Source organism: Cryptomeria japonica, chromosome 7 (assembly GCF_030272615.1).
Source record: "Cryptomeria japonica chromosome 7, Sugi_1.0, whole genome shotgun sequence".
Taxonomy (NCBI): Eukaryota; Viridiplantae; Streptophyta; class Pinopsida; order Cupressales; family Cupressaceae; genus Cryptomeria; species Cryptomeria japonica.
This window is the reverse complement of record NC_081411.1, coordinates 753305221-753324285: the sequence shown is the minus strand read 5'-3', so window position 1 is coordinate 753324285 and position 19065 is coordinate 753305221. Positions and strand designations below refer to the sequence as shown.

The window sequence follows — 19065 nt, the reverse complement described above, 5'->3', positions numbered from 1 at the left end:
TTGCAACTTTAATTTGGCCTATCTACGGATCATAAAATCACTCAATTTTTTCAGATTAGCTTTAAAATCATCATAACTTTCATCTCTGAAAATTTCGAAAAAAGTTGCGAGGACTGTGTGCACTCCGTTCGCCACGGTCCCTGACATTTTTTCGGAAATTTCGGGAGATTGTCGTGATTGCATTTAACAGCTTAAATCTAGGAGATTGGCTGATTTTATTGAAATTTGCTACCTCTAAATTCAAAATCTTCTCTCCCTCTCTAGTGCATGAGTTTTACAACAATAAGCCCTACTTACACTATTCCCGTTAGACGAAGCCATAGAATTAAGTCTTTCCAAGGTTTAATTACCAAGGAGCTGGAACCTAATTTGAATAGCCTTTTTAACGAGGACACGGATAATTCCTCTAATCCTCCTAATGATGAAGAAGCTCTCCATGAGGTTTCTGTAGAACAACTTTCGAAATTGGATAACCAATTTGATGATTTTTAGCAATGGATGTCTCAAGAGTATCCCAATAGTCAAGCTCTTTCATTAATTGAGGGTCTAAAACGTATGGTTCAAAGTGATAAGAATGGAATTGATATTTTGCATGGTATTGCACACATTGTGGATTCGAATGTGATGCCTATGAAGAGTTGTGCTGAAACTTTAGGTTATACACAACCTCCCACTCAAGTTAATCATTCTATTCCTTTGACAACTTCTATTGCTAGCATACCTACCTTTCCATCAAACATAATGACTACTTCTATACAAAACATTCTGCCTATGATCACCAGTCATGGGGGCAATCCTTCCTCTTCAATTAACCCTCTTCCTTCATTCAATCCAACTTCTTCATTCATTCCTTCAATAAGTGTTCCTATTACATCTCCACAAATGAACATGACGCAAGGGGGCAATTCATTCAACCATTCCATTCCTCCTTGAAGTTCTCCTTTTTTCCAACCATCTCCTATGACTAACTATCATAGTGTCCCGCCACCTTACTCTCAATCAATACCTTCTTTCAATAACATAATACCTCCATCACAATCTAACATGTCTAATATGAATTCTTCGATTGAAGCGACCATTAACAATCTTGCACAAACTGTCTCTTCTTTACAGCAACAAATTGCCTCTATGCATCAATTTAAGTTTAGTGTGCCCACATTTGATGTTGCGAGCCCACTTTCTCTTGACATTGTTCGAGCTATTCCCCCTAAGCATGTTGAAATCCCGCATTTGGAGCCTTATAATGGTAAAGGTGATCCTCTAACACATGTTAAGACTTTTCAAACAATATGCACCGATTTTGCTTATGACCAAAGGTTGCTTGCAAAACTGTTTACTAGGACATTAAGAGATAAAGCCGTACAATGGTATTGCTCGTTGCCTTCTTATTCTATTACTTCTTTTGAACAACTTGCAAATGCTTTTATTCAACAATTTCAAAACAATATAAGTCCTAAAGTTACTTTGATTGATTTAATGCATTGTAAACAAGGTGTTAAAGAAAAAGTGACTGATTTCATTGGTAGATATAAGCATTTGTGTGCTCAAATTTATTTTCCAGTGCCTGACAATGATATTCAAAGAATCTTTATTTCTAATTTACAAAAATATATTAGAGAAAAACTTCTGTTTTCTGAGTTTACTTCTTTCCAACAGTTGTGTGCAACTCTTCACAATTATCAACTGACTGTGAGTCAAATGGAATAAGCAAATCCTATGGCTCTGAGTGATAAGGGTGATAGTAGTCAACAACCATTTGGAAAGTTTAAACCAAACAGAGAGTCTGTTAAGTTCAATGAAAACATCATCAACAACAATGTGAATGCAGCATCAGGTGTGCCTCCTATTTCTAAATTTTTCAAGAAAGAAAGAAAGTTTACTCCTTTGAATGAATCATTGCATAGTATTATGAATAAGTTATTGGAACAAAATGTGCTTACTCTCCCTCCTATAAGGCAAATAGATCCTGCAAAGATTAATTCACCCTATTTTGATAACAAATCTTTTTGTCAATTTCATCGTCAACCTGGGGATGATACTGAAAAATGTTTTGCTTTAAAGGGTAAAATTCAAGATTTGATTGATAATAATACTACCTCTGTTTCAGGAGTGAATGATAAAGGCAACACATCTGTAGCTCCTCCTAACCAAAATCTTAAGATTTTTACTGATCCATTACCTTCTTATACCTCTAATGTGATTGAGACTAATGATTCCTCTTTCTCATTTGATGGTCTTGTGTCTATGACTTCGAATGTGATTAACTTTGTAGAGCAACAAGAAAACCCTAAAGAACCTTCCATCACATTTGATTCTAGTGAAACTATCAGGGCACCTGATGGTCCTTTATATATAGTTGCAAAAGTCAAGAATACACCTTGTCGTGGAGTGCTTATTGATTCTTCTTGCATGGTTAATGTTATTACTGAAGAATTTCTCTTTACTTTACAATTGAATCAAGTGATCTATGACAAAACAGATGTGATTGTGAAATTATTTGATGCATTTTCTTCTCCTGCAATTGGTTCTATTACATTACCTATTGAAGTCCATAACAAATCCCTTGATGTGAACTTTGCTATTATTCCATCTTCCGAACAATTTCGTGTGAAGCTAGGCTATCCTTGGCTATCTTCCATGAAAGCTATTGCTTCTCCTATTCATAAATGTTTGAAATTTCCCCATGATGGTGAAGTTGTTACTGTCAATCATAGTCTCTTTAAACCAGCTGAAAGAACTTCTAGCGTTCCTATTGATTATTTTTGGCCTAAACAATTCCAACCTCTTCCACCGCGAAGTGATCATCTTTTCAAATCTTATCAAAAGTGGAAGACAGATATGATCCTATCTCTAAGTGAACCTAGAACACCCAAACTTGATATTCCTATCGTTCTTGAGAAGGAAGTTCTCCCTTTGAAAGATAAAACTAATGTCTTTCCTCAAGAAGATTCCCAACCCATTCCTATGGATGTGACTATGTCTATGTCTAATAAACTTTCTAAAAGTAAACCTATACCTCCTCGTCATGATGGACTTGGTCTCCTTCCTAAACCAAATATTCCTCCCTTATATGGAGCAGTTCCTCCTCCTTCCTCTTATGGAGAGAAGAGACCTTCCTCTTCTCCTATTATCCAGCCTAAGAGACCACAACCTAAACACCCAAGTGATAAGGATGAGAACATTCCTCCTCCTCAATCTTCTCAACTTCCTACTAAGACTAGACGAAATCGTTCTGCATGTGAACGTCGATGGAAGCGTCGTCTTAGAGCTCAAGCAGCTGCTTCTCAAACTTTGCAATCTCCAAAAACACCTTCAACAAGCATTATTCCATTTTCTCCAAAATCTCCTAAACATAAGATGCATGATGGTTTTGATCCTGTGCAAGTTAAAGATCCTATTTTTATAAATTTTGATGATGATATAGATGAAAATGTTATTCATGATGAAAATGTTACTTCTCTTGCTTCTGATAGTGAATATGAATATGTTGATGTTGATAACCATTTATCTAATGAATTTTCTAAAGCACTTATCCTAGCTCCTAGACAAGAACAACGTGGCTTGGAACATGAACATAGCCCTTGTTTGGATCTTGTGATAGCTCCATCTGCTGTGTTGAATGTTCCTCCTCTAGCGTGTTTCCTACCTTCCCGAAATATTGATCAGCAAGATCGGGGGGTGGATGATGTGCTAGACTAGTTTCATTAGCATAGAAGACTCTCTCCTCCTCTCTTGTGTTACTTCTTCTATGTGTTATTCTCATTCTTCTATTTGTTGTCCTTAGTGTTGTCTACTTGAGGATGATGCAAAGCATTGAGATCTCTTTTGGTCTCTCTCATGTTGACTCAAAAGACACATGTGTTCCCTTCTTCTAGGTGACCTTCCTTGATTGGGGAATGAAGAACAATTATGCATACATATATATGATATACATGAATTATCATATAGCATACTAACCCCGAGGAAAGCGAAGTCACCTCGTGCTTTGTGTTTTGTGTCTATTATCCTTGTGTTTATCTCACACTTGGGGGCTAAATCTTTGTGATAACGTGCTCCTTTCCCTTCTCATTTCTTATGTGTATGACTACCTTAAAGCAATCACCCCCGTTGAGGCATGTGCGATCGCTTTAACATAGGGGGGCATACACCCCGTCTATCCCTTCAGGATACTGGAAAATTTCTTGGCGAACTTAGCTTTGCCTTGAAAATTTTTGGTATTTTTCTTGCATGACTCATAGTGAGGGAACCTTACTATTGATAGTCATGGTTCTCCCTCGCGATCTTCCCTTTTACTTTGTCAATCGAAGTCGTAAGATCCTTAGTCCACTGGGGGCTTGGTGTGTCTTGCCTCCTTGACGTGGTGAAAGTCTTTCAATGTTGTTTCCTTGTACTTTGCCAGAAGTATGAGCATACGCTTATACTCCCGCTAAAGTGGGGGCTAAATGTAGCATCCTAAAATTGCGACACTTGCAATTTCGACTTCATTTGGGTCTTCACGATGGCAACGCAACACTGAACCTGAATAGAGACCCTGAAACTTGTTCATGACATCAAAAACTGCATTTTTCAGCACCCTGGCCTGATCCTCCTTGCACCCTGTTGTCCCGGGAGGTGGGACCATGGCACCCAGCGCCTTGGTACCTGGCCCTATTTTGGGCCCGGTCTCTTATGGGGCTTCGAGTCTTTTAGTTTGCAAATTGGAAAATAAGGTTGCTATGTCGGCCCAAGGTCGGAAAAATCAGTCTATCAACCCTAATTGGCAAGTATATAAACTACATTTTCCTCTCCCATTTGGAGATTAAAAAAAAAAAAGAGGAAGGACATATGTGTACAAGACGCGGAAGTGATATTCAAACATTCAAGCATTCCTTCAAGCAATTGATCGTTCTAAATCTCCATTCAAGGCTAAGTGTTGCATTCAAGACAAGGATTCAACCATTGAAGAGGAGATCACATACAACATACAACATACAACAACATTTACACCTTCACATGTAAGAATACAAACATTCTTATAACAAGGTATCAGTACTTTATTACATTACAAACATTTACATTTATAGCATTCTCATTTCTTGGTTAATTCCAAAATCGGGGTTTGACCTAAAGGCAAACCCCTAATCCCTAACCCCCCAATCATCCTCTCTTTTCTGTGTGTAGGTTGCAAGTACGCGGCTGTAATTGAAGATCTGGAATCCTTGTGCAGAGACGAATAGATCCCCCTTCGTTTTGCGGATTTTTCGGAGGACCGTGTGCACGCCGGGTGCCATCGTCCCGTCAACTTTCGCTCAAATTTGTAGGACAGCTCCGTCTCGACATTTTACTACTAATTCCAGGTCCGTATCTTCATCCCATATTCCTATCTCTGTTTATAAGCGAATCTTTCTCACTTTTCATGCATTCCTAGCTCAATCCTTCTATCTACATTCTTTACAAAAGAGGGTAGCCTTGCTGTCTTAACCCTTGAAACTCATTTAGAATCCAATCTTGCATTGTGTGGGATTGGATCTTGTGGGTTTCAACCCCTCTTTTGAATGTAAAGTCTCCCCTAAGTGAAAACCATCAACCCTAGTGACCTCCTTTCTCTCTCCTTCGAGTGGTGGGGGGAACACTTGGGGTTCGATCGCGATTTTTCGCTTTACATAAGGCTATTGAAGACGATCTAAAAGATGCATTTTCTTCGATACCCTACGATGTCCTTCACAATATATATATTAGGGCATACATACATTGTGATCTCGAGGAGATTGGTAACATGGATATGTTAAACCTATATAACAAACACTTGGAGGTCAGTTTGGGAAAACTCAAACCAGAATACAAGGTTCTTCAGGACAAGTGTTTTTCACAGTTCATCCATTTTCTATTGTTTGACGAAGCAAAATGGATCTGGTACATTCTCAGTTGAGTTCATGATGAGTTTATATGGCTTGACAGGCACCACAAGATTACCAAACAAGCAATTCGAGTTGTGACATGCCTCAATGAAATTGGTGAAGTACCTAGCACGAGGAAAGTGTCGAATAACATAGTGATAGCTACTACTAGTTCCAAGTTTGACAATAGAGAAATAACTATAAACAATATTCTGGAGCATGATGTGAAGTTTGCATCTATGGTGGTTGCATACAAAGTTTACCAGTCCAATAGACATAACTTTGTCTCTGAAATTGCCATTTACTCTACATATCAGATGTTGAAGAATGACATGAGATATGACCAGTGTAGAATCCTCCTGAATGAGTTGATAAGTAATTTGAAGAAGATCAAGCAAGATAAGAAGCACACTTTCAAATATGGAGCTCTTCTTATTTGCTTGGCCTTATATTTATTGAATGAGACACCCGATGTGAAAGGAAAGGTCGAATGGGCCTATGATAGACTGGTGGCTATGCAAATTAAAGAGGGATAATGGGGAATATGAGATGCTGCAATGAGAATATCTGCTCTCTACGGATACTTCTAATCTTTCCAAGCTGCAATGAAAAGAATAGAGAGAATCCCTAAAGAGATTGTTGAAAGTATGAGCAAACCATTTGCTTCATGGTAGATAAAGATCAATGTCAAATAGAAGCTGTGGATCCCAGAATAGTTTGGATCATTCCCATGGGGTATTAAGTTGATTCTATCACTCTCAACACATATGCTCAACACTTATTGAGTCAACTGGTGGGTCCTAAAGAAGAGAGATTTGGAACATTCAAGGAGAAAGACCTTGAATTACACAGACAATTCACTACACCTGCTAGATAAAGGAAAGTTACAAAGATGGTTGAGGAAGTAGTAGTGCAGATGGGGTTTACTCGTGAGGAGGTGAAGCAGGCAAGAGAAAAACATGTTCATAAGGAGGCCAAAGAGGAAACCAAGAAGCCTAAGGTTGATCTGGTTCCCTCCAAGGTCAAACCAAAAGAGACCAAGTTTGCCCCTACTCCGGTGGTATCATCTTTAGGACCTAGCCCATATGGGAAAGGTGTATTGAAGCAAAAGGAGAAGCACAAGAGGACTTATGTTGTTGTGTCTCCGATGGCCTCTGAGACAAAGTCTGAGGAGGAAGCAGGCAAGGCAAAGAAGAAAGGTGAATTTTCAAGAGTGGTGAGGAAGTCGCAACTTGGTGGAGCCCATGAAAGCAAGAAGGAAAAATATGATCCTACCCCTGTTGGAAGACCTCAGATGGAAAGAAAGGTTAAAACTAAACCCGAGTCTAGTGTTAAGCAAGGTAATTCTACACATGTTCCTTCATTGTTATTAGATTAGTTAATTGATGAGATAGTTGTAGATGGTAATCTGAAGAATCTTGGAGTGTGTTATGAAAATTGAATGGAGTTGATCAGAGAAAAGTGGAAGAAGCAGTTGTATTATACTTGCATAATTTTAGCAAAACATTAATTGAGCTGGAGAAGAGAATTCCTAGAGACCTGTACAATCTTATTGATGCAAGGAGACTAACTGCCAACAAAACTGACAAGGTTATAAAAGAAAGAGAGTTGGTATTGTTGGCATTTTTGATGTTTATGTTGTGATTGTCATTGATGGACACACACTTGTATTGAGATCCCCTTTATATGTATGAGCTTGTGCTCAACCGGTATTTGTTGCAACCGATATGTTGTATACTAGTCTCTAGACTAGTGATTTTGCAGAATGTGTTTCCCGGTCTGAAGCGACATGTCGATCCCAAGTGGTTCGTAGATCACAAGCAGTATGAGGGAGCAAAGCGGCACAACACATTCTTACCAGTCTTCATTTTTGTGAAACCGGCTACCGGTATTTTGTATGAACCGGTAATAATCTGTGATGAGTTACCAACCGGCATTTTGTGATGAGTTACCAATCCACCGATTGTTTGACGGTGTCGACACATTGATGGTGCTTTTTGTGTCGTGTTACTGAGTATGTCTAGATTCATTGAACCTAGGAAATTATAATGTAATCCTATTGGACCAACATGAAATCAAATTCCTTTAAAAGGACATCATGTCTAGGGTTTTAAGTTGTTGCTGAAAGGGTTAATGTTGAGCTAGGGGTTTGAGGTGGAAGTTGAGTTGTTGTGAGAATGATCTTATCTGAGAAGATCAAGTTGTAACTATGAGAGAAAGAGAGAAGACTAAAGTGTTGGTGTAAATAATTATTCATCATGGATATTATTACACTTACTTAAGTTTACTTAGGATAATGCATTTCATAGTAGTTTGGATATGAGACACTTGGGTGTTTGTGCCACATTGGGATAGTGTGTGTAGGAGAAATTCCACCTTTTATGGTGTTGATCTTGTTATTACACTATCATATCCACTTATTGTGGAGTGATAATTCCACTTTCGGTGGGTGATCCACCTCATGTGGAATATTATATTATTTCTCCTACCTACCCACACCTATTTCCTACCTACCCTTGTTTCTTATTGAGCCACATGTCATATTTGTGTGCTCATACATATCCCTAGTCTTGCCTATATAAGTAGGCTCATCTACATTGTATAACAATTATTGATCATTTTCTATTGATGAGAATACAGTTTATTCTTGTCCCATATTATGTCTCTATCTTGTACATTTCATTGATCCCTTGATCTTGGCAAAATCCAACATAAAGTAATGTTGGAATGCATTAGCTGTGAGCATACTGGATCTAACCAAGCAGTTTGTGCTATTAGATAGATCAAACACTTGTTGATTACTCACATCTTTGACAAGTCTATAGCCCTTAACTGGGTAGGCCTCAAAGCCTTTGTAAAATCCTCTAACAAGGTGGTTCACACATGTGAATCTAAAATCCTCTAACAAGGTAGTCTTTAATTGGACTTATCTCCTAACAGAGATTGAGATTCCTAACAGGATCTGTTCTAGTGAAGAACATTGTAGGACCTTAACCGGTCTGGTTTCTATTCTGCAGATAGTAACTTGTGAGTTCCATCTCACCGTGGTTTTTCCCAGTTGGGTTTCCACGTCAAATATCTTGTGTTATGGTTGTATTGCTTTTGTGGGTGAATGCTTTATTCGCATTTTGGTTTGCATGTGTGGTAACCGGTTTGACTGTTAAACTGCTTTATCGGTTTATCTTTAGACTGTGTATGTGTTTTAGTGCAGAAGTTTTTGGCATACTAATTCACCCCCCCCTCTTAGTATTCATCAATGAAAATTTGAATGAAGTTGATCAGAGAAAAGTGGAAGAAGCAGTTATATTATACTTGCATAATTTTAGCAAAACATTAATTGAGTTGGAGAAGAGAATTCCTAGAGACCTGTACAATCTTATTGATGCAAGGAGACTAACTGCCAACAAAACTGACAAGGTTATAAAAGAAAGAGAGTTGGTAAATATCTGCACCTGTATCACCTGAGAAGAAGTCAAAAGACTTATTGAAGAAGCTAACAAGAAAGAATTTAGAAGCAAGAACATGGTAAACAGGTTAATGATTGGGAAGGTGGAAGAGGTAAGGAAGGAGACAAAGGACATGTTGGAGTTGAGAAAATACAACACCACAGGAGCCCAAATGATCTCTACAAGCTGGAAAACCTGTTACGAGGAGAAGCAAGGAAGCAAATCACAGAAGAAAGAAATACACAGAAAATATGCTAAAAAAGAGAGAGCTCAATATTCACAAAATGTGTAATGTAAAAAACCTTCTTCTTCATATAAAGAAAAGAATGAACTCAACCTTTAATAGGTCAAGAAACCCTAAAAGGGAAAACCTAGGTTTGCACATTATAATTAATAAAAGAATTAATTATTATGCACCTAAAGTTAGCTTAAGTGTAAAAGAGATAAAGTGAACTAAAATATTTAAACAAATATTGTTTAATTAATCAAGTAAATACCCGAATACTCTAACACCCCCCCTTAAGCTAGACTTAGGGAGAAGCTAAAACCTAGAACAACTACTGAAAGCAGGAAAGATGGGTCCCGACAACAAGGCTTGATCAGGTACCCAAATATAATGAAATCTCTATGAACTGGAGAAATAGAGAAAACCATGTGGGAAAAAACTCTACTCCAAAAAGAGATGGAAAAGAACACCACTAAAGCATGAAGAACCTGCAAACTCTATCGAAGAATAACTGTTGATTTGAAGAACCTCCACTGAAATAGAACACAACCAGGTAGAGAAGATTGTGATCTGTATGAGTGCCCTCAAATGACACTAATCGAATTAGAAGGAAAATAAGGCAAACAACTGAAATCGAAGATACAGATGGTATGAAAACACCAAAGCCTGAAGAGTTGATCAATCGAACCATGGAAGCATTAGAACCAACAGGACAAACCTCCCCATAATGCTGAAGAGGGAGAGGGATAGGAACACTGAAAAGAACAACCAAGAAGAACTGCATGACAAAGAACCAAGAACATCAAAGGTACTGAGAAAAGTACATGGTGTTGTGGAAGGAACACTCACTTGACACACATCATGAGGTGAATGTCATGGAAGGAACACTCACTAGACAAAGGAAGATGGCAAACAACAGGCAAACATCAACCCCCTCATGGCACTTTATAAGTAGTGCATGTACAATAAGGCACAAGATATGCAAGATCCAAAGTAAACAATGCATGATGGCACTTTATCTCAGTGCATTTGCATAAATACAAGCTACAATGATAAGAATACTTGAAATAGAAATGTGAACCAAAATAGAGACATCCTACCTAGAGAAGAGATCCCAGGACCTGAAACAACCAAGATATCCACCAAAGTGCTGAAAAGCAAAAAATTGAATAAAATATGCATGGAGCAGAATCTGGAAATAAAATTTATATGACTGGAAAGTACACAACACATGCTTTCCAGAAATATAAACTTTTCAAAAAATGGAGTTCGGATGTTCATTCTACGTCCCCTGGAGTGCAAAAAAGAGACCTCACTTTGACTATAAAAAAACATAGTCAAACAACAAAATTGGAAAAAATTACAAACATGACGAGGTCCGGCTCGGAACCATCTTTCTGACACCTATTCATTTTCAAAAAAATGACTCCGTATGTCCAAGATATGACCAAAAAACCAAACCCCCCTTCAAAACAAGAGGAAGGGGTAGTCTGGTGGCTGTTCGGGAGGAGGTGGCTAGGGAGCGATGCTCCGGTGGTGGGCTGGTGGCACTCCGGTGGTCAGGAGGAGCTCTGGTGGCTAGGCGGTGGTTTTCGATAGAAGCAAGGCCAATGGGTGCTGTGGGCGGTGGGTTTGGGCCGGGCAGTGGTGGCGGGACCAAGCCGGGAGGAGGGCGGAGCCAGGGCTAGTGGCGGGGAGGCTAGGGGCCATTTGGTGGTGAGGAGGCGGTCGCAGGGGAGCAGCAGAGGGTCGGGGAGGCCGGGGGCTGGTAGGCAGCGAGGAGGCGGCCGCAGGGGAGTAGCGGAGGGCCAGGGGCCAGCAGGCGGCAGGGAGGCTGTGGGCCCGCTGGCGACGGGGAGGCCGGGGGCCGGGAGGCGACAAGGAGGTAGTAGTAAGGGAGCCAGTGGTGGTGGGGCTACAGGGAGGCCAAAGTAGTGCTGCGGGGCCAGAAAAGATGTCGATGGCGGAAGGAGAACAATGGGGCTCGAGAAGGTCTGACAGCGGCGGTTCCTAGGCCTACAGCGTGGTAGGGGCCCCACAATACCCTGCGTACCGTGGGAACCCCCCCAAAACTTTGGCCAATCAAAAAAAATTCTTTGCCCCATTTTTGATGTTTTTTAAAAAAAATTTCTCGAACTACGTGCCAGTGAGTGTTCCTTCCACGACATTCGCCTCATGATGTGTGTCAAGTGAGTGTTCCTTCCATGACACCATGTACTTTTCTCAGTACCTTTGATGTTCCTAGTTCTTCATCATGCAATTCTTCTTGGCTGTTCTTTTTAGTGTTCCTGTCCCTCTCCCTCTTCAGCATTATGGGGAGGTTTGTCCTATTGGTTCTAATGCTTTCATGGTTCAATTGATCAACTCTTCAGGCTTTGGTGTTTTCATACCATTTGTATCTTTGATTTCATTTAGGCTCCTGTGGTGTTGTATTTTCTCAACTCCAACAAGACATATGGAGAAAGATAATTGTAAATGATCCTCTATACAAAGATGCATTCAAGTCTTCTCAATTGGAAGAAAAGAAAGGTGTTTCCATTGATCAGAAGGGTGAAACTCAGACTGAGGGACATCTGTAAGATCAAGGTAACATAACACTTGACATTGAGACTGGTGATACCCCTCCGATGATGGACAATTCAACAACCCCTGAGATCCAAAAGGATGATACTGCACCAAGTGGCAACATCAATACACAAGATGAAGGGGATAAAGAAGAGAAAAAGGATGATGAGAGTGTAGAGGCAAAGGTTGCAGAGTCAGACAAGGGCAAAGGAGTAGCTGATCCAACAATTGTCACTCCTTCGGCCACTACCACCCCACCTCAGATCCCTATCAATCTTGATGGTCCGTTAAACCTTGGACATATGTCTCCTGCAGAAAAGCTAATGCTCACAGTTGTTGTGCAAGCCCAAGCCAGTCAGGATCTAGTGAAGTCAGAGTTAGAACACAAGAAGCTCATTTTGATGTCGGTTGATGTTTTGCAGAAGGATTAATAGTGTAAATACTATTTTTGATTCTTTAGAGAAGTCGACTACTAAGAGAGTATTGGTTAGATTTAAGGATGTTAAGATGCAGACATTCTAGAAGATGATTGAGGATGATAGGATGAGATTAAATAAAGGCCTATAGATTATTTCAGATGCTCTAACAAAAGGTGGAAAATTGTACAAGTCTTGTCTAATTTTGCCTGAATTCAATGTAGATACAAACAAGCAAATAAGTGTTTGCCAGGGAAAGCTTGCTAGTATTTAACAGTCCTTTGATCCCAATGTCACTCCAACCAAAAATGTTGAAGGACAAATTTTATCTTTAAATGACCATATCTCAAGGCTCAATGTGAAGAAGGATAAAATTTTGAGGAGAGTTGGTGAACTCTGGAACTTAATTGCCCTCCGGTTGGACACCATGCTAAGCAATAAGGTAGATTACATGAAGGCTATGGCACAACCTGTGTCATCTAATATGAGGGAAGTATAGATTCATGCCACTGTATTTAGTGCATTTATTACAATTTTGGATAACTTGAAGAATGGGTGGGATACTCACCTAGGATCTTTGAAGACCATTTTTGCTGACATCTTCAAGTATTTGTAAATATCCAGCAAGTATCTATGTATATAAGTTTTGGACTGCACCCATCTTTGGCATTGTTGTCAAAGGGGGAGAGAGAAATGATGAAAAATATACAATATAGAAGATTGGAATTCTTTTTCTAAGGGGGAGGCTTAGAAATTATTTTGATACTGTGAATAGTGCTCACCACTTAGCCATTTTTCATAAGTGTTGCCATCAATATCAAAGGGGGATATTGTTGGCAATTGACACTCATACGATGGCTTCTGATGGTTCATTATTGGTTTAGGATTGTCATTGCTGGCAACTCTTCATGGATATTTGATCTGGTAGCCTTAATTCATCTTAACTGGAAGTGGATGTCAACTCGTAGCCAGTTAACCAGTGTTTTAGGAAGAACATAACAGTTTTGGGTTCAGAAGCTTTTTGGTGATTGCAGTGCATTGAATCATATTTGGATTGATTGGGCTGACATTGTATCATCATTTTATTGTTGTTTTGGTGATCCACATTTATCCTTTGTGATCCGGTCAAGCCGACATGTGACTACATGTTACACTAGCAGACCGACATGGTAAATGACCTATTTTGTGATTGTGGATATATAAGACCATTGTTGATGATCTTTTTGGTGTGTGGGTATGATTGTATGCGAGTGAGTGGTGATCAAGAATCCATTTTGCCACAGTTTCACATGCACATTCTTGATCCGGTAGCTGACTGAGACAGTGAACAAGGCAGAATAGAGCAAAACAACATAAGTGATCCAGTCAATATATTTGACACTTAACTGGAACTCATTCAAGCATTATAGATGCTATGTTGGAGTTCATTTTGCTATAAATGATCATTTTAATTAATCAATAAGGCAATGAGCCTTCTGGGGTTGCATCCCTTATTGTATTTGAGCAGTGAGCTCTAGGCAATGTGCCTAAATGTCTGTGCATTCCCATTTTATAATATTGTTTTTCTACTGGCCATAGTGGAATAATATTGTGGGTTCAAATCCCACTGTGGTTTTTACCATTTGGGTTTCCACGTAAAATATACAATGTTATGATTTTGTGGTTGATTATTTTATGTTCTTGCATTTCAGTTTCATGTGTATGCTTCCAATGGTTTAAAGCTAAGTTTGAAAATTTACTAACCGATAGATCACTGATTCATCCCCCCTCTCAGTGATCCTTGATTTCAATAGTTACATTTTTGGAAATCTAAAGAATCTTCTCTCTTGGTCATGAGTTATGGGTTCCCAAATTAGAAATTTAAGATTTCTCAATAAAGCATGAATTTGGGCTTGAATTGGCACCATTCTTGTTGTAGAATTGAGCTAAGCTTTTGCTTGTTTCTTTAGTGGTTGATAAACTAGTAGAGAAAGATAATTTTGGATAGGATTTTCATGGAATTCTTGATCTAGTAGCTAACTGGGACAATGAACAAGGTAGAACTGAGCAGATCAGCAGAGTTGAGCCAATCAGTATATTTGGCACTCAACTGAAACTCATCCAAGCATTATAGATGCTATTTTGGAGTTTATTTTGTTGTAAGTCACCATTGTAATCAATCAGTAAGGCAATGAGCCTTTCGGGGTTGTAGCCCTTATTGTATTTGAGCAGTGAGCTATAGGCAGTGTGTTGGAATGCTTGTGCATTCCCCATATTGTAATATTGTTGTTTTTCTACTGGCCATAGTGGAATAATATTATGGGTTCAATTCCCAGCATGGTTTTTCCCATTTGGGTTTCCACATAAAAAATTCAGTGTTATGCTTTCGTGGTTGTTTGTTCTATGTTTACGCATTTCAATTTCATTTGTATGCTTCCGATAGTTTAAATTTAAGTTTGAAAATCTGCTAACCGGTAGATCACTGATGCACCCCCCCTCTTAGTGACCCCTGAATCCAATAGATTCCCTATCCTATATATTGAGGATAACAAGACTTTCTGTTACAAAAGGTTTACTATTGAGAATATTGGAGTTGAGAAAAAATCAACTCTACAGCTCCCAAAGGTCACCTGCATGCAAACCTGTAACAGAAAGAGAGAAGCAAAAAATACTATGGAGGCCAGAATTCAGAGATCCAGAAAAGAGGAGTCATATTGATTGTGCAACAATAATGCAATTCACTAGTTATAGTTGTTATCAAAATACAAAGAGAGAATCCTTATAAGAGGATACTCGAAACCCTAAAGAATTATAAGATTCCTAAGTTTAGCTTAAGCATAGAGTATAATAGACTAATAATTAAATAAATAATTATTAACTAATAAAATATTAGTCTAACACCCCCCCTTAAGATGAACTTAGGGAGTAGCTAAAAAACAACTAAGGACTAAAAATGCAGGAAAGCAACAATGGGTCCTGACAACTAGGCTTGATGAGGTACCCAAGTATAATAAAATATCTGTAAAGTGGAGAAAAAGGAGAAAACCCTATGGGAAAAAAAATCCTCTCCAAGAAGAGATGAAAGCTCAAGTGAAGGACTAAGAAGCCTCCAAACAAGAGTGTTCTAGAAGATAGGAACAAAAAGAAGAGAATGAAGAACACCATTGAAGCATGAAATAGCTGCAAACACTATCTAAGAGTAACTGTTGACCTTAAGAACCTCCACTAAAATAAAACATGACCAGGTAGAGAAGACTGTAATCTGCATGAGTTCCCTCAAATGACACCACTCGAATTAGATGGCAAACAAAGGCAAACAACTGAACTCGAAGATACAAATGGCATGAAACACCAAAGCCTGAAGAGCTGATCAATCGAATGAAGGAAGCATTAGAACAACAAGACAAACCTCCCCATAATGCTGAAAAGGGAGAGGGACAAGTACACTGAAAATAACCGCCAACAAGAGCACATGACGAAGAACCAGGAACATTGAAGGTGTAGAGAAAGTACATAGTGTCGTGGAAGGAATACTCACTTGACACACATCATGAGGCTAATATTGTGGAAGGAACACCCACTTGACAAAGGTAGATGACAAACAAAGGCAAACATCAACCTCCCCATGACACTTTATAAGTAGTGCATGTACAATAAGACACAAGATGTGCAAGATCCCAAGGATACAATGCATGGTGGCACTTTATCTCAATGCTTTTGCATAAATAAAATGCTACAATGATGAGAAGAGACAGAAGACTGGAAACAAAAAGAATAGCCAAAGACGAGACATCCTACTCAAAGAAAGAGATCCCAGGACCTGAAACATCCAAGATATTCAATAGAGTGCTGAAAAACAAAAAAATTGGATAAAATATACCTGGAGTAGAATCTAGAAAGAAAACTCATATGAGTGGAAAGTACACAAAATAAATTTTCCAACAATATAAAGTTTTTGAAAAATGGAGTTCAGATGCTCAAGTGATGTCTCGCAGAGTGCAAAAAGGAACCTCTGGATTTGATAGCAAAAAACACCATCAAAAGTTCAAACCTCTGGATCTGGATAGAGCTCGAAAAGAGCTTTCCAACGATATAAGGTTTGTCAAAAAATGTCTCCGTATGACCAAGTTACGACCAAAAGAAAAAAAAACCCCTCTTTTAGGGCATAAAGAGGAATAAAAATAAAATTATTTATTTTTGACGAAAATTTTCTGACGCATTTGCAGGTACAACTGTATGGATTTTTGTGCCTCAAAAAATGTGCCAATAAAAAATCATGCCCCAGATTTCGCTGTCATCAAAAATAGGCAAATTATATAGCAAAATTCATGGAATCAACCTTCTGAATCCAATTGTGAGGTCCTTTTGGCACCAAAATGTACCAAAAAATAAGCTACCCCCAGAAATGAAAAAAAACAACTGCATAAACCCTCGAATATTCAGATCTGAAGAACAAGACCCAACAAATCTCATGAAGAGAATAGGGGCATGCAGATCTGGAGCTCTAATACCATATTGGAGTTGAGAAACAATCAACTCTACAGCTCCCAAAGATCACCTGCATGCAAACCTGTCACAGAAAGAGAGAAGCAAAAAAATTATGGAGGCCTGAATTTAGAGATCCAGAAAAGAGGAGTCATATTGATTGTGCAACAATAATGCAATTCAATAATTACAATTATTATTAAAATACAAAGAGAGAATCCTTATAAGAGGATACTCTTAACCCTAAAAGTGAAAACCCTAAAGAATTATAAGATTCCTAAGTTTAGCTTAAGCATAGAGTATAATAGACTAATAATTAAATAAATAATTATTAGCTAATAAAAGATTACTGTAACAAAGAAGAAAGCTAATTTCCTATGGGCTCTCTTTAAATAGACGAAAATTGAAAGTGAAGACTGGATTGCAAATTTTCTTGATTTGCATGGGTTCATAGAGTTTGCTTCAAAGGAGCATATGAAGGTTTGGGTGGATGAGATTTGAGAGATATGGGAAAGCAGGGGTGATGAACTAGGTCAAGTGATTGTTTGCTTCCCCAAGCCGAAGCAGATTGAGTGGGGTAGACGCATTCCTACCATCCTTATTGGTTCTGAGACTGATCCTTCTCTCACTCTAGGTTCTCCTTCTTCGGTTGGATAACTTCTTTTACTAGCTTTTAAGCATTTTTTGAACTGATCTAGTGGCTTGTTAATTATTATATTACTAGTTATATCTCATGTCATTTTAGTCTTCAGAAAAGGAACTTTAGTTTATCTGGCTCTGCCCTTCTTAGTTCCTAGGCATTTTGTAATTATTTTTTGATCTCATCCTAGATTTTCAAACTTCAAACTCTAGTTCTTATTATGTATATCAGCTTGTTTATTTTAATATTTAAATCTATTGGCTAAGGTGCTTTATGGATAAAAAAAAAGAACTTGAAAATTATCATCAGAAGAAATCATACTCCTAGTATATCCTATAGGATCTAATTAGAAACTTCTTTAGAGTAGGGGAATGCCTAGAAAGAAGAGACTAAAAAAAAATGAGAGCCCAAAATAGCCATCACCTTTAGTATTAATGTCAATACCATCTTGAATTAAAAGCTTAATGTTTTTTCTATGTTGAAGAAAAGATTGATGGAAAAAGGAGGTATTCTTGTCCCCTTTAGTAAGCCATCAAACTCTATAGACTTTTATTTCCAAAAGATGTCTCTCTTAATTAGCTTTTTCCACTTGTTACTCAAAGCATTTTCCATTGAGAAAACCTCTTCATCCATTCTTCCAATATCTTAAATATCTACTAAATTATTTGATAAAACCTTCTTCTACTCAAAGATGTGGTAAAAGGAAATTTTATTGGAAGTTGTCACTTTTTTATTGGAATCTTTTAGCCTTCAACAATAAGATCCCTAAATTTAAGGTGAGAGGCCCACATAATCTCATATTTCTAAGGATAAGTATATTTGGAGTCTCAAATTTTCAAAATTAAGTGTAATGCATTATGATCTAATATTGCATGTGGAAAGTAAAAAGATAAACATTCACTATATATCCTAGTTACAAGAAGAAACCTATCAAGCTTTACCTAAATGGAATTATCACCAATTAGTGAAAGATAAACCTTGGATATTAACATCCATTAAATTAATAGCATATATAAAATCTACAAAATTAACCATATTATTTATAAAATCCATAATATATCATAGTTTATTAGATAGTAAAAGGGGGAATCATATTGCCATCCAATGGGGGTTTACATGTCTCTTTATACGATTAGTAATGACCACCCAAAACTTATTTCTATCATTTTTAGTGTAAAAAGCATAAATATTCAACAAGAGCCATGACAAATTAGAATGGGTATAAGAAAAGATAACTTTAAAGATATTTTTAGAGGAGCTTCAATGAATTCCATTAATGATGTTTTGGTTCCAATGCCACAAAATCCCCTTTAGTAACACTCTTATAGAATTTAGAATTAGGCTAAATGCATTTGGCTACCTGTTTAAAGTTATTTTCAAACATCTTAACTCTTGGAGGAGAAGCTTATCCAAATGGCTTTTCAAAATACAC

At 38.0% G+C, this 19065-nt stretch overlaps 1 protein-coding gene across 1 annotated transcript; it reads left to right on the top strand.

Moving 5' to 3' along the window:
- Nucleotides 1-7023: 7023 nt before the first annotated feature.
- On the top strand, nt 7024-11483 carry LOC131856988 (uncharacterized). The gene is made up of 2 exons (XM_059208967.1): nt 7024-7216; nt 11194-11483. The coding sequence occupies exons 1-2, from the start codon at nt 7024-7026 to the stop codon at nt 11481-11483; spliced, it is 483 nt and encodes a 160-aa protein (XP_059064950.1).
- The last annotated feature ends 7582 nt before the right edge of the window (nt 11484-19065 follow it).